Here is a 16,324-nt window from a genome sequence, read left to right as displayed (position 1 = left end):
CTGAAGCTGAGCTTCAGCTTAAGGTAAAACCGCTTAGCGCCAGCAATTGAAAGTCAAAAGGTCGCGATGTTCGCAATGGCGATGGTAGCGGCGTTAATAGCGCCTATTTCATAATTATCACAAAAATGAAGAGAGAAAAAAAAAATACGCAACATCCAAAACTGTCCATTCCTTGAAATTCATAGATGATTTTATTAGATTGCTTGTGGTTTGTTGAATGTTGATTGTTGTTGTTATTATTATTATTAAATTGATGTTGACCTAAATGTAATTCAATTTAAGCCGTGACGCTGCTATCTTTGAGGAGTTCGTTGCGACATTGAAGAGGCCAAAATCAAATGAAGACAAGCGGGGGCGTGTCCATCGATATAACGCTAACGCAGATCACGTAAACGTGAGACTCGTGCTGTGCCATTTAATCAAACAATCCATCGCATCGCATCACACCGAATCGCATCACATCGCATCGCGATGCCATCGCGTAATTTGCCAATACACGAGCAATATAAAGCACTTAAATCGATGCCCCGCATTGGTGGCCTTTGCCAAATTGCGCTCATTATTGCCTCTATTATGTCACCCATTTATTTCCAACTTTGCTGTTAGATTGCTCCGATCGGCCTTCGGGGTTATTTTAGCTGCAGGAGGAGCAACGTCCACTGGGTCAACGTAAGACTTCATCATTGCGGAGCTGGGTTGAATTGGGGACGTATACGCGATAAATACGCTGAGAATTGCAACAAGAGATCGTTAAAGCAATAAGCGAAAAGCGCCATAAACACGAATTCATTGCACCAGCTTTTTTTTTCCCCGCCCGCGTTTGTTTGGCTTTGTGTTCCAGTTACATTGTTGCGTCGTCTAACTATATTTTTTTGGCAACGACAATGACAATGTCGAAGCCAAAGTCGAAGTTGTTGTAGTTGTCGTTGTCGTCGTGAAAGCAAACCGCAGCCACTTGTTGCAAGCAGGTGTTGCAGGCAATAATTTAAAGCTGGGTGCCTCAGTTCCTCGTGCTCGTGACATGCAACATGACTAACAGTCGTCAGAGGGCGAGTGCTGTTGCCGTTTGTCATAATTGGCAGCGCGTGGAAGATGCGCTTCCAACTTCCTTGTTGGCATTATTATTGTCACCGCCTGTCAAAGTGTGGCAAATGCGCAGAGTAGGCAACAAAAAATTAAGACTAAAAATACTACAAAAAAATGTTGAGCAAACAAAGCACAGAAAACATACATTTTTTGTGTGCCATCAGCCTGAAAAAAAAACTTGACAGAAGACAGCGCAAGAGGGGATTCCCCGCACAGTGGTTGCCTCAGTGGACTTTCGAGTTGGAGCAGTGAGACGAATTAAAAATTATCAGTGTATAATGATAAATAAACACTTTAATTGAAAAACAAAAAAATATTCAATTTCCGTTGCAGCGATGCTTTTTGAATATCATATTAAGCTTATAATTTAAATGGAATACTCGACTTAATAAGGCAAGATTATTTCAACTGCAACAAATAACTAAAAATAAATATAAATAAAATATATAAAATTTAATATTTAAATTATGGAAATCTGATTAAATTTAAGGTATAATCCATTTCTATAACTTTAAATATCATTAATGTAATAAAACAATTTAAAAAAAACAGAACAATCTTATAACGAAAATGTATTTTATTAAAAGCAAAAATATTCTAAAGATCCCCATTTGACTGATTGTGGAACTATGAGTAAATTTAAGGTATAATTTATTATTAGAACTCCAATTATTATTATTCTTAAAACAAATTTAAAAAATAAAAAACAAAACAATCTTATTATATAAACTTCTTTTATTAAAACTAAAGATTCCCAGCTGACTTTTTCATAATTTGACATTATGATTTAATGACTATATTAAGCTGAGCACTTTAATAACTAGAAACGATAACATTCACATTTTAGAAAATTTACATTTAATTCTAGTGCTACAGATTTGCCAGCTCTTTTGTTCAACCGATTTAAATACGGTGTCAATTTGGCACTAAAACTAAACTAAAACTGAATAAAGTCGCACTCAGTTGGGCTATGAAACTGTCTCAAACCACTTAAAAAGTAATTCGCCTGGTCATGAAAGTCAACGCCAGATCTTGCGGCCATTATATAAAAGATCTTATGGGAATGTGAGCTAATTGGCGTGGAAAAGTGCGCGGGGAAATGGCGGTCTGTGGTCTGCCTTCCATGCGATAGACATCGTATTATAAGTATCTGTTGTTTTACCCACTGTACGCGGGCAACACGCCTTCTTCTTGATGGCGGTGGATGCCACAAACAAGCGGAACAACAACAGCAGCAGCGGCAGCAGCAGCGGCAGCTGGCAGAGAAACGCTTTGCAATTGTACAAAAAGTACATGACAAAATGCAAACTCAAATGTTGCAGTTGCAACAGCAAATAGCAACAGCAACAGCAAAGGCAACACTCAAACTGCAAACTACTCGTGAATAAATGACATTAAAATGCAACAACAACAACAACCGAATGAATTAACATACGTGTTAATGAGCAAAACCGCACAGATTGTCGACGCTGCTGCTGCTCTTCATGTTGCTGTTGTTGATGCTTTTGTTATTATTGTTGTTACTGTTGCTGCTGCTGCTGCTATTGTGGCTGCTGCTGCTATTGTGGCTGCTGCTTATGTTGCTGCTCTGTTGGTGCTGCTTTTGCCATTGCTTCCAGCCTGGCTAGCTGTTGGCGAAGCAGATTCGCACGCACATAAAATACTCGGTAGCTTCATTTGCATTGAAGTCGATGATGATGTTGCCATTGCTACTGCTGATTATGCCTTCGCTAAGTACGTAAGATAGGCACTCAATCAGGCAATCAATCAGCAGGTTCAGTACACTGCAACAAATTTCAAGGAAATCTATAATGCATAATTAACATATTGTTTTACATTTCAATAGGTGAAAGAGAAAGTGGTAATGTTATAGGACAACCAATCAAATCTTTATAAAAATAATACACCATATAATTTTAAGATGAAATAAATAGTAGAAAAATACCTTAAGATGGTCTATAAATAAGTTATTTATTTTAAGCTGCAATTAATAAAATATATATAAATATAAATACAAACTTAAAGCTAGGAAGTGTGCTAGGTTAAAACCAAATAATATTTATAATTAATTTTCAGTGCCAGCTTCTTATATAAATAAATAAACTATTATTTAATAATTTATTTTAATGCAGCCTATTCTATATTAACACAAGCAATTAAGTTTTGATATGCACAGATTGTACCATATTATTTTCACATTAAAATCAATTTCATTATCGCTAATATTCATTTGGATTCATTTGACTAATCAATACTTACCTTACCTTAATACAAAATTTAAAAAAAAATCAACTCTCGTAACCACTATGAAATACAAGTTAATTTATTTGCTGAAATTAGTCAAAAGCAAACTTGAGCTATTTCATTATTAAGTCAATTTTCGTTTGAATGCATTTAAGTAATCAAAATACCTTTTAAGGAAATTATATAAATTAAATATTGAAACTACGACGAGATATTAGTTCATTTTAGATATTTACTAAAATTAGTCAAAACCAAATGTGATTTAATTAACCTATTGTAATCAGTTAGTCGACAGTTTATACTTGTCGAATAATTAAATAAATAATCATTTATTACTTATTTTTAATGGAATCAAATCTATTCAATATAAATTTTCAAATTATTTTGAGGCTTTTAATGTTCAGTTCATTTTTAACCATATTATCATTGAGTGCAATTTAACTAATTAATAATAAATTAAAATAATTTTTTTTTTTTAATTGGGCATACTTGGATGGTTTACATTTAATGGTGATTATTATATTAAAAAAAGTAAATAAATTTTTATATGCATCGAGTTTCACATTATCTTGGTGTTCAGCTGATTTCTAATTTAAGAATTAAGTAGTGAGTATAAATTAAATCGTTTTATTTTTATTTATTTTTTATCTTGTTTTAAGTAAAGGATTCATTCTCTCTAAATTCTCTAAGTACTTAAAAGTTAATATTAATAAAACCAGAAATTAATTCGTTTTTACTTAATTTTATTATCATATTTTAAGTAAATAATTCATTGTCGCCTTAATTTAGTAAAGTGTGTTCTAAGTACTTAAAAGATTTTATTATAATACTGGAAATGTTTTGTACCGAGTTTCACATTATTTTTACGCTCTTTATGCTCAGCTCATTATGAAGCCAATTTTCATTGGGTCTCTGAAATTAGTTTCAGCTCTCGGCTAATAATCCAGTAGCATTCATAACATTTCTCGCGTAATTTTCTTTGTGTGTACTTACAACTGTGCGACTTAGCAGTTGGCCACGCGCTGCTTGTGAAAGTCTTGGAAAGTGTGACGTAACGCGGTTGCATCTTCACCTGCATATGCATCTGAGGCTGTCTTCTGTCTATGTGTGTTTGGGTGTTTGTTAGTCACGGCCCACTCGGATTGCGCAATGGCCAATTGTGTCTCTAGTTACAGGAAGATGGCATCAATACTTCCGCTTGGACTAGCCAACATGGATCTTGGGTGGGTGTTGATTGGCAATAAGAAATTACAAACAGCAAATGCAGTTTCAATTAACAATATTTGTCAGCCTCTGACTGCGATGAGTATAAAATATTATATGTCCGCAGTCTGGTTTCAGGTGTCTTCATCGCTGAGCCGCTTTACGGCTTACACACACACATGAGGAAATCTGCAATAGCAATTTGTCGTTGGCAGCAGCTGCAGCCGATGACCAGGAGACGCTGGCGACGCTGGAGACGCTACGCAAATTGGAATGTGAGACCTCTGACAGTGCGAATAAATGCCTGAGAGTTGGCTTTAGTTGCTTGGCTTCGTTTACTTTTGGCCAGTTGCGTAATCCAGCCACCAATTCAACGATTCACCGAGCCTGTGGGGCAGACTCTGAACTGAGCCGGTTTTTCTCTGGTGGCAGCTACACATAACACACATTTTGTTATTGTTGCGGACAAAGGACAACGCCTCAAAGATTGCCAATCGGCTAAGCCATCTTCTGGTTTTTGCCACAGAAGATTGCCACAATCAAAATGGATTGCAACAGCCATAAGTCGCTTAATGCGACTTGCCTCTTCTACCTGTTGTTGCACTATGTTGCGAACAAGTGTTCGACGATCTGTATAACATGCTTTGGTAAACTGCTCTCGTCCGGGCGACCTTGGCTGTCTTGGCTGGCGACGCACCTTTCTGAAGATCTTATTCGGATTTCGATTTTATTTACCAAATCATGTGAGTTGTTGGCCAAGCTTTGCTTTGTGGCCACCTGCGGTGTTAGCTTCTTCCACAAGTTTTTGGCGTGAGCAATTAATGCAGCGTTTAATTACAATTGCGCTGACAAAACGAGGCAGCTAATTGACTGCAGACTGCGTCAGTGTCTGGAACAATGAAACTGCCTGCTGATGATGCAACCTGGGACAAGGGGCACGAAATCAATTTTGGCTGCGCTGGTCGCTGGTCGCTGGTCGCTGCAATCAGCTGTAATTTCATTTACGCTCTATGTGGGTCAACTGCAAGAGTGGTAACAATAACATTACAGCCAACACTTGAGCCGAAACACCTGTTCGGCTTCAGTTGGGAGACTGGCGACTGAAGACTGGCGACTGAAGACTGGATGCTGATGCGCGACCACGTAACGAATTGGAGCAACAACAATAAAAACAAAATTCGCCGCAAGCCAAGTCAAAGCAATAAGCAATTACAGCAGCTATATGTCAAATGTGCTTACCCATCGACAATGACGTTGCAGGAAGACAGAGAAAGAGAGCAAACCAAAGAGATAGAGAGAGAGAGAGAGTGAAAGAGAGGTGGGAATTACTATTGAGGAATTACAGCTCAGCATTACGGACACATTGGGATTAGTGTCCATTAATGGTCTCTGATTGAAGGCCAAAAAGTGTGTTAAGCATGCGCTGCTTGTGCTGTTGTCATTATTGTTGTTATTTTTGTTATTTTTGTGTTGCATTCCGGGGCAAATCCCATTAGTTGAGTCAGTGCAAGTGTAAGCGTTATGCTCGCACTTAAACATGCTTTTAATTGAAACTAAAAGTCATTTAATTTATGCCCATTAACACACTTTAGCTGAGCAGTTAAACTCATGCCTTATATTCAAATTATGTACAATTTAATTAATTATAATAAATGAAGTTTATTATTAATCTGTTGTTACGTGAAGCTTATTAATTCATTTAAATTGAAGTCTATTCATTTGTATACATAAAAATGGTAGCTAACATTTTATTTAAGCAAAATTATATAGAAAGAAAATCAGCTACGATTGTGTCTAAAAGAAGATTATTTTTTCTATCTAATTACCAATTGTGTTTCTATTGACTTTGAACCAGCTTATATATGTATAATTATGTATTGATGCTAATCTTTTCCAAATAAATTTGCTAAAAATAAACGCAAGCAGCAGAGGCAGAAGCTTAAAGGTTATACAATGACTAATTTGGATTTTTTTCACATTTCTTGAATATTTTCTTTTCGTATTTACGCAAACTGTGCAAAAATAAATTATTAATCTAATTTATTATTATATAACTTTAATTTTATGATATGATAAACAACTTTCGGATCATTTTTACCAAATATATTAAAACTAAATAAATATTACGATAAAGAATGTAGTCGAATTATATTTTCATGATTTACATAAAGATATTGATTGGAATGCAACTAGCTGCAGCGTGCAACAACGCGGCGTATACATTACGAGATTAAGTATACGCAGCATACGATGTAATTTCGCATGTCAATGCAGTTACTGCATATGTTCATTTTGCAAAATGATTTCAATAAATGTCAATACGAGATTGACAATTTGTTTGACTACTAATGGCAAACATTAACATTACCATCGCATGCAATTGCTTTGTCCATGGAATCGACAATCCTTCAGCTGGCTGCTGGCTGCTGACTGCTGTTTGCTGCTGGTTACAGGCTGCAAGTCTGCACGTTGTCATTAAGAAACTCGTTTCGTATGCCAAACCATAACCATGCATAACCTAAATAAACGTCGAGATCAATGAAGAGATGCAGTAAATTATGCAATCGACAGGGATGTGAACCTCAGTCTCAGTCTCAGCCTGAGTCTCAGCCTCGATCGACAACGGCGAAAGGTGTTTAAGGCGCCTGGAGCGGGCATCTCATTCATGCAATGCACAACATCTTCTGAAAACGAAAGAGAAACAGTAACAGTAACAGCAACAGCAACTGAAACCAAATATCAGAAATCAAAAACCAAAAGCAAAACTTGAACCACAACGAGTTGTTGTCGTGTAGCTGTTGTGGTTGTTGTTGTTGCTTTTGTTTGTGCTGTTGTCAATCTTCGTGCACGTTGCAGGAATTTCAATTTCATTTTCATTTCGCATTTCGTTTGTGGGACTCGAGTCGAAACAAAACCAAGTCAAGTGGACCCACTGCACATGCCTGAGTCTGGCTTAGCCTGGCCAAAAAGCCTGCCTTAAGCCAGGTTTCGGGCTTTGGCTCTTTATACCCGCTTCCCATAGGGTAGAGGAGTTTTATAATTTTGTGCTGGCAGGAAATATATGTAACAGATAGAAGAAGCTATCTTCAACCCCATGAAGTATATACATATATAGTATTTTTTTGATCAGCATCAACAGCAGAATGCGATATAATCATGTCTGTATGATATAGATCTAAAAACTATAAAAGATAGAGATAAAATAATAAGCACAATATTTATGATTCCTGAATTTGATTGTCAGATACAAATTGTTGAAGTTATTTAAGAAATAATTTTATATGACAATGTGGTATATTTTGTACTCTTTGATATTTTTTAAGCGTAGTGGTATACTTCAATTTTTGTATAATAATTGAGTGAATTTTACTTTTTTAAGTTTAGCTTTTATTATATAGCTTTTGGTATATTTCAGCATTTTTGCTGTGTGTTAATTTGGTATATTTTACGAATAATACCGCTCTCGTTTGATTGAAGCTTTTGGTATATTTCAGTTTTCAGTATTTCAGTATATTTTACGAATAATACCGCACCGTTTTGCATTTATTGATAACGTGTTGCGGGTATCTCACAGTCGAGCACACTTGAAGGTAGCTTTCTTACTTTGTTATTGTTGCTGCTGACGCTGCACATTCTTCATTATTTTCTGTTTCATTTTCCTGTGTCTTTTTCTTTTACCTAATTTCAAGTTTCATTTTGTAAATTGGTATTGTCGTTATATCTGCTGTTGTTTTTGCTGTTATTGTTGTTGCGGTTGTTGTTCGTTGGTTGTCGTTGCCTGATTGTCTGTTTGTTGTGCGCTGCGCTTCTTTTCTTTAGCGTCGCATTGAAGGCCGCACAACTGCAATTTCATGCAACTCCTGTTCATGGCTTTAGTTTTCGATTATGTAACCAGTGCACAGTGGAGCAATGCAAAAAATGCCAAAAAAAAAATGCAACAATAATAATCGCTGCCGATCATAGACACGTCGCCGAGAGACTTACTTCTTGGCCAAAAAGTGTTAATTGTGCATTTATTAAACTATATAATGGCCATTTGTCTGCTGCGTGTATATTTTATATTTTGGGGGTCTGTCGTAAAACGCACACAGCTTATTACCATGCTAAAATATTGTTAAATGGCATTTAGTAGTAAGTGTTAGACCCCCGGCGTTGGCCCCCCAGAGCCGCTCAAGCGTGCCTCCAGCTAAGTGTTCGCTATTGTTGTTGTTGTTGTTGTTGTTATTGTTGTTGCCTTCGTCATAAGTTTACGTCTTCATGCTGCGTCCCGTTGTGAAGGTCGTTAATTGTTTACACTAAATGCCTTTTGCGGCAATTCGGATATTTTCGATATTTGGCCATTTAAGTTTTTTTTGTCGTTTGGCGAATTGCAGGCCGAACATCGATTTGTGCTAATTGTTTGTTGTCACTCAAGTTCAGTCATCAGCCATCAGCCATCAACCATCAAGTCAGTAAATATGCCATCTGAAATGCACGCACGTAGACACTTAACCACTTTTATTGGAGCAGGCAAAGCGACGCCCACATGTCCACACTGTACCTTGACTGACCTTTATTGCTTGCCTGCTTTGCTTACTTGGCCCGCGGGCCAATTAATCGCTTGTAGTACATCGCTTATTAAACAACATAATTATGCGTTTCAGTTCGACTTTGTCGACACATTCTAGCTCTTGGCCAACGCACACTTCAGGCACTTCCCAAGATCGAAAAAGAGTCCAACACAAAATGGTTTAAAGATTTCAACTGCGACGGCGACGGCTTTACCTTGGGAAAATCCGAGCAGTCATCGTCTGTCCAAAAGTCGAGACCATCAAGTCAGCTGTGCGCCGAAGAGTCGAAGCGCCAACGCTCGCTTCAAAACGCTGAACAATGCTCGCGCAGTTCGCAGCTCGCAGTTCACTCTCACTCTCTTCTTTTCGCTTTCAATGACGCGAGCAGCGCAGTTCGCTGTTGGCGCTGGCAGCGACGTTGACGTCAACGTCGTGACGTCGCTGGTTGCGTGCATTTTGCACATTGGCGCGACAAAGCTTTGCGCTTTGAGCCGCGACCAAAGCAGCGAGCTGAAGCTGTAACTCCGACTGAGCAGCAGCAGCGACGTCGACAGCAAAAGAGTTGCTGCTGTTTTTTTTTTGCTGCCTAGCCAAAATTGTTGTTGCTGTTTTTGCTGCTGCTGCTGACGTCGCGTCGCTGCGTTTCTTTTTGGCGCGTCTCATTCAAAATATAAATAGATGTGCATGTAGGGAAATGCGAATAGTGTTCATAGAAGACCTCAGCGGAGGCACATTTCAGCTCTTTTGTTTTGACGCGCTGTTGGTGGTACAGGGATTCCAAGCATGAGATCCCTCAGTTTATTGGTTAGTGTCGTGCAAGAAATATAATAAAAAAACTAAAGAAAAAACTAAATATTATAGCTATCCTGCTATATGAATGAACTGTGCTAAAAAATATCTAAGATTACATTATAGTGAAGTGCAATTGAATTGAAATTTGAATAAAAAATTCGTGCTTGTTCCACAGCTACTCAGCGCCAGCTGCGCGCTAATCCTTAGCTTAGCCTACGCACATCCACCGGAAGGTGTGTGGAAGAAGAAGCTAACCTGGAAGGAGGATTGGGTGCAGGTCTGGAAAACGATTAAAAAGGAGGCATGGGAAACGAAATGGAAAAAGGTTTCCGTGCCAATATGGAAGGAAGTTCAGGTGCCAGTCTGGAAGGAGGAACAAGTGCCCGACTGGAAGATCGTGAAGAAGCCGAAGATTGAGGAACGTGAAGTGCCCGCCTGGAAGGACATCAAAGTCCCCGAATGGAAGAAGGTAACGAAACCCATTTGGGTGCCCACCAAGGTGGCCGTCTGGAAGGAGATCAAGGTGCCCGTGTGGAAGGAGATTCAAGTGCCCTTCTGGAAGGAAATCCAAGTGCCAGTGTGGAAGGAAGTCCAAGTCGCTGACTGGAAGCAAATGTTTGAGCCACAATGGGTAAGCCAGAAAACGAAATACTTCTCCCACGAGATGCATTTAATCTTGTATGAACAGGTGAAAATGGGCATTCCCGGCGAAAAGTTCTTGGGCAAGGATCACGAGGGTTGGGAGTACACCAGTCACGATCTGTGGCGCAAGAAACTGATCTGGAAGCCCGTGTGGAAGAAGGTCTGGCGCACCGAGAAGAAGCAGGAATGGAAGACCGACAAGGTGCAGGAATGGAAGACCGAAAAGGTGCAAGAGTGGAAGACGGAAAAGGTGCAGGAATGGAAGCAGGACAAGAAGCTGGAATGGAAGGACGAATGGGTGCAGGTGTGGAAGAATTCGAAGAAGCAAATCTGGATCAAGGAGAAGCGCGAAACGTGGGTCGAAGAGAAGGTACAAATCTGGCGCACCGAAAAGAAACAAGTCTGGGCCACCGAGAAGAAGCAGGCGTGGAAGGACGAATGGAAATCCGTGCAGGTGCCCGTCTGGAAGGAGGTTAAGGTACAGGAATGGAAGAAGGTGTGGAAGCCAGTGTGGGAAAAGGTCTGGGTGCCAATTAGCCATGGCCATGGACACGGTTGGGATTAAATAGCTCATTCTCCCGCGAGTCTCCCCCCCCATCTCTATCTCCATCTTCATCTCCATCTCTGTCTCCTCCCCTTGAAAATGAGGGCTAACATTTCGCAAACTATGCGACAGCACTGATATTATCTGATAACTGCCCTTGGCTTCCCCCCTTGCTCCCTGAGTCCCCAAGTCCAAGTCCAAACCATTCTCGAATTGTTAATACCTAAATCGTTCCATTCTCATCCCTCGAATGCATTTTGTATACAAACCTCGTTTCCATTTCGTTACCTCTATTTCTACCTGTTGCTTTCTCCATATCTTCATCTCTATATCTTAAGTGTACAAATTAGTCATGCGCGCGTTTGTCTTTAAGTTATGAACATTTCATATTCCATGAAACAATTTATTAATTGGCCTTTTGGATTTGCCATTGAACATTCAACTTCAATGAAGAATGAAGCTCAAAAACTCAACAACAAACAGAAGCAAAAACACACTATCACACACACACACCGACAAAAACAATCATAAAACATAAAGAAAAACAAGTGAAAATTGTGCATTAAAGGTTTTGTAAATATATGTATGTACCTAAACCATAAAAACATTATCATAAACAACTGTACAAAATTTCAAACAAAACAAGTGAACAAAAAAAATGAATAAAAAAAAATTTAAAAACATAAAAACAACAACGCATTACAATTCATTTTTAATTACAAATCCGCACATATATCACAATAAGTGCGAGTCTTTAAAGCGGCCTCTGGGAATGCCACCCATGGACAAGATGATGACGGCGATGATGATGACGATGATGACGATCAAGTGCTGCCTTCAAGTACACTCCTTTTACTTTCATTGGCCGACGATTGCGCAAGAGCGTCTTCATCTTCATCTTCATCTTCAACTTCAGGTCCAACTTCATTGCCATTCACATTCCCATTTTGGCATTAGATGGCCATTAGGCTGAAGATGCAACTCATAAAGTTGCCAAGCTCCTGACACGCGGAAGTTGCTGTTAGATAAGCTGCCAAATGCCAATTGCTGCCCCGTCAACCTTGCCACCATACAACACAAAACCCAACACGACACACAAAAAAACTGTCGAAAAAAATAAAATCGAGTTGTTGCTGTTGTTGCTGCTGGGGCTTGAGGGCAAGTTGTTGTTGTTGTTGGTGTTGCTGTTGCACGATTGTTGTTGCTGCCGCAATCAGACATCAGCAGCATCATCTTCGCGGCAGGCCAATAGCCAAGAGCGCAGCATATGAACTTGCCGCTGCAAAGCGATTCAATGCGATGTGGTTGCAACTTGGCATCCGATGCAGATGCCAAATAAATCTCAAGGAAGCATCGCGGCCAGATAAGCAACAAGCAGCAAAGCAGCCGCAATAACAATAACGCCTCACTTCCTGTTCAAGTTGAAGTTGAATGCAGTTGTTGTAGTAGGGTTATGGGGGAGGTGAAGTGCTGGCAGTGCTGGCTGTGCTGCATGCAACACAAGTCCAAGTCACTCGGTCGCCGGTTGTTGCAACATGCTGCTTTAATTGACTCTCGCTCGCTCTGTGTGTCTGTGTGCCAAAATGTGATGCCAGCCAAACGCCGAGACACTGAGACACATTGTGCCGGCTCATGTTGCATGCAAGCTCAGTTAGCAGCCAACGGCAACAGCCGCCGAGGAAGCAACTTGTGGCAGTGGCAACGTTAACGGCAACGGCAACGGCAGCCAATAAAACTGGACATTTGCCGCATTAGGTAACCGAAAAGTTCGAGTTCAACGCGAAACTTTTCTTAATGATGTTTCTGCAAAAAAAAAAAAAAATTTACAAATCAACATGCGCACCTTTAATTGATGAGTGGGCGTGGCTGCGATTGGGTAACAACTCCCCCTCATTTGAAGGCTTTAGTTTATTTTTGGCAAATATTTCACATTGCTCTTAGCATTGAGCATTGAATAATGAATTGCAACAGCGTGTCGATTTCTAAATAGGTGTATAATAGTTGTGGAAATCTTTAGAAATAACAAAGAGATTATCTTAGTTCCGATTCCAATTGATTTGCAGAGCCAACTCAACTTATCAGCAATTATAAAGGAAAACATTCACAAGTTGACACCTAATTAAGTCAATGACAATCATGGGCAAGGTCTTCATAGGCCATATCCAAAAACCCTATCAAGATCAATACAATGTCAGAGCGAGTAAAAAAAGCTGAGCCATGTTTTTCAAATTCAATTCAATTTCCATAACTCAAAAAGAAACGCTGAAAACTCTTTAGAAAACAAAGTTGCATTGTGCGTTGTGGGTTGCATTATAAAATGTAAAATTCATTTTCTGGCATTTGAGGCTTTTCTTTTGTCTCTTGCCAAATGGTAAATGTCTTTGTTTTAATTGATGTTGTTGCTATTGCTGTTGTCGCAGTCGCAGTCTCGCTGTCGTTGCGGCTGTTAAGTATTGTTGCACAAAGCCTCGTTACCTCGGAACGTAATCAAGCTGTTGCTGCTCAAGTGTTTGGCGTGCTTAGGCTTTAATTTGAGTACCCGCTGTTCAGCTGTGTAATGATTCAGTGTCCAGTTAATACAGCTAATCTCTCAATACAATCGCCAACGCTGCACGCAGCACGCGGCACACGGCGTATGCGTAATATTTTCTTGCTGATGAGCAACCGATCAAAATGAAGTGGCGAATTGCGCGCGCGTCGCGCAGCATCGCAGACATTTTATGTAATGCAGTGAGACAACTGTCATGCCAAATTCAAATTTTGTTTTTAATAGTAACAACAACAGCAGCAACCACATTTACAGTAAAACAAAACGAAACAAAACAAAGCAGCAGCAGGGCAACACTCTACGCACAAGTGAAGCAAGACGCAGCGAAGCTGTTGCTGTTGCTGTTGTTTTAATTGTTGCAGCAGCCACACAAACACACATTGCACAAGCAGCAACAAACAAGACAAAACAAACGAACGGCCCGAAACGTAAATTGAAAAAAAGTAATAAAAATAAATTTGCTGTATACAACAATAAAAAAAAAAAATGAAGAGAAGAGAAGAAAAACCAAAATTAAAATATGTTATAATAAAGAGCGAGAAATGCTTATTGTAATAAATCTTTTGTTTGCACACACAAAAAAAGCGCGGCTGAAATATTTATTTATTTATATTTATTTCGAGGCACAACAAAGCGTTCGGCGAGCTCAGGTTCAAGACAACAAGCCGCAAGCTCCTCAAGCAGCAAGCCGCAAAAGCAAAAGCAACAGCAAAAGAGCAAAAGAGTGAGAAATGAAACACACACAAAGACACAAAAATAAAGTAACTGAGGCACGTGAGGTGGCAAAGTGTCTGCCCCGTTGTTGTCAGGTTGCCAAGCGTGAAATGTTGAGGTTGTTGCACGCATCAGCTGCAGATGAAGTTGACGCCTTGATCTGTGCCGCACCCGAGTTGCGCGAGTTGCTCGAGTTGCCAATCTCAGTCTGCATTTGGGTCATTGGTTCAAAGCGAGAGTGCAAAGCACAGAACTGGAGCAGCAGCAGCCAAGTGGCAACCAAGCGGCAGCCTGTTGTGGCACATTTGTCATTAAGCCAACAGCGACAAGGTCGTTGTCGCCCCCCCGAGTTGCACCACCAGAAGCAGGCGCGCACTCACACGCCAGTGACAACGACAGCGAAACGAGAAATGAGGTAATAACAGCATGAGCATGCAACAGGCAACAAACAGGCAACAGTTAAGCCATGACACAGGCAAAATGTGGCAACTTGAGTCCACTAATTAAGCGTCAGGCAGGCAGGCAGCCAGCCAGGCAACTAGGCAATGATTGCGTTGTCAACTCGTACTTACGGTTATGCCTTGCCAGTTGCTATTAATAGCCAACGTTTCAATCAGTGGGCGTTTGGCGCAACAAAAGACTTAGGCCACAAACCTGATTTGGTCACGCGACCATCGGCAGAATCTAAACTCGACCAGTTTGCCAATTTGCTGCTGCTCACAAATTGGGCCAACTGCTGCTCCTGCTGCTGCTGTTGCTGCTGCTGCTGTTCAACTTGTTTTTGCCGTTTTCATTCATCATATGCAAATTGAATTTGTTGTCAATCAATTGTCATTCGCTTTTTGTTACATTTCTGTTTGTGTGCGCTGTTTTTTGCCTGTCTTTATATTATTTTTATCTCTCTATTTTCTCGTTCGAGTCTGAATGGAATTTCGTTTCGGCCGAGTCCGAGTTTTATGTGGGGGGAGTGTGGTGTGTGGGGACGGAGGCTGAATTTATTACAGCGCTTCAACGCAATTGCAGTTTACGACTTCCTCGAGCTGCATTATTATTAACCAGTTAGCAGTTGGCCGACTCTCAGCCGCAGCAACTGATACGCTAAATGGCCAATATGTGACGCCAGCTTTGTCATGCTTCCCCCTCCCTTCTGCTCACCCCTAACTATACTTCTACTGCAGTGGCCAGCAGTTGGCTCAAACGTTTTGTATTTTCTTTAGCCTCTTCAATATTTGCATGTTGTAATTTTTGTTATGCAGTACTTGGTTATGAGGGGAGACAATGTGCAATTGTTAGACCAAGCAATCGCAATTGTTTTTTCTATCTTTTTGTTGTTGCGAATTTTACATTTTACGAGGCGTTTTCACAGCATCGTTAAGCGCTGGATAACTGATATATAAATGGCCACTACGTACTGACATTTAATGCTGCACATTTTTTTGTCTTTCGCATCGTTTGACAAATTCATTTCACCATCAAGTTGTGCAAAGTCATCTTCAAATTTGTTGTTGTCATATTTTCAGCAAGTACTTAAGCGCACATACTTATTAGCATTCTCGTTCTAATCCCAATACCAATTTGCCAACTGCATGTTGTTTGCAACGAAAATATTATGCGGAACAATATTTTCGAAACGCACTTAAGCACACAAAACACGTAGCTTTAAACCTTAATCACTACTTAACCTACTAAAAATTGATGAAGTGCCAAGTATAATCCCATATTTGATTAGAACACATTTATTATCACATATTAGTCTATCGTTATTGATGTAAATATGGTGTATATCAGGAATGCTTTATACTAATATTACATTTTCAATCTACCAATTCAGAAGCCTTCAAATAGTGGTGGTGCCATCTGTTGTCAGCGCTTGCAACCACAGCTGGCGCCATCTAGAGTAATGTGCTGTACCAAACAAGCGTAGCTTGATTAGCAAGCGGCCCCTAAAAGTATGCCGCGTTTTGTGAGAAATAAAAGCTGATTAATACGATAAAAAACCAT

The 16,324-nt window shown here is 39.8% G+C and overlaps 1 protein-coding gene across 1 annotated transcript; it reads left to right on the top strand.

Moving 5' to 3' along the window:
- The first annotated feature begins 9,778 nt into the window (after positions 1-9,778).
- Positions 9,779-11,669, top strand: LOC133844316 (golgin subfamily A member 6-like protein 2). The gene is made up of 3 exons (XM_062278244.1): positions 9,779-9,887; positions 10,051-10,506; positions 10,564-11,669. Exons 1-3 carry the CDS (start codon positions 9,867-9,869, stop codon positions 11,080-11,082), a joined length of 996 nt encoding a protein of 331 aa, XP_062134228.1. The 5' UTR covers positions 9,779-9,866; the 3' UTR covers positions 11,083-11,669.
- The last annotated feature ends 4,655 nt before the right edge of the window (positions 11,670-16,324 follow it).

This window comes from Drosophila sulfurigaster, chromosome 3 (assembly GCF_023558435.1).
Source record: "Drosophila sulfurigaster albostrigata strain 15112-1811.04 chromosome 3, ASM2355843v2, whole genome shotgun sequence".
Lineage (NCBI taxonomy): Eukaryota > Metazoa > Arthropoda > Insecta > Diptera > Drosophilidae > Drosophila > Drosophila sulfurigaster.
Note: the sequence above shows the minus strand (reverse complement) of the source record. Positions and strands in the feature narration are given on the sequence as shown.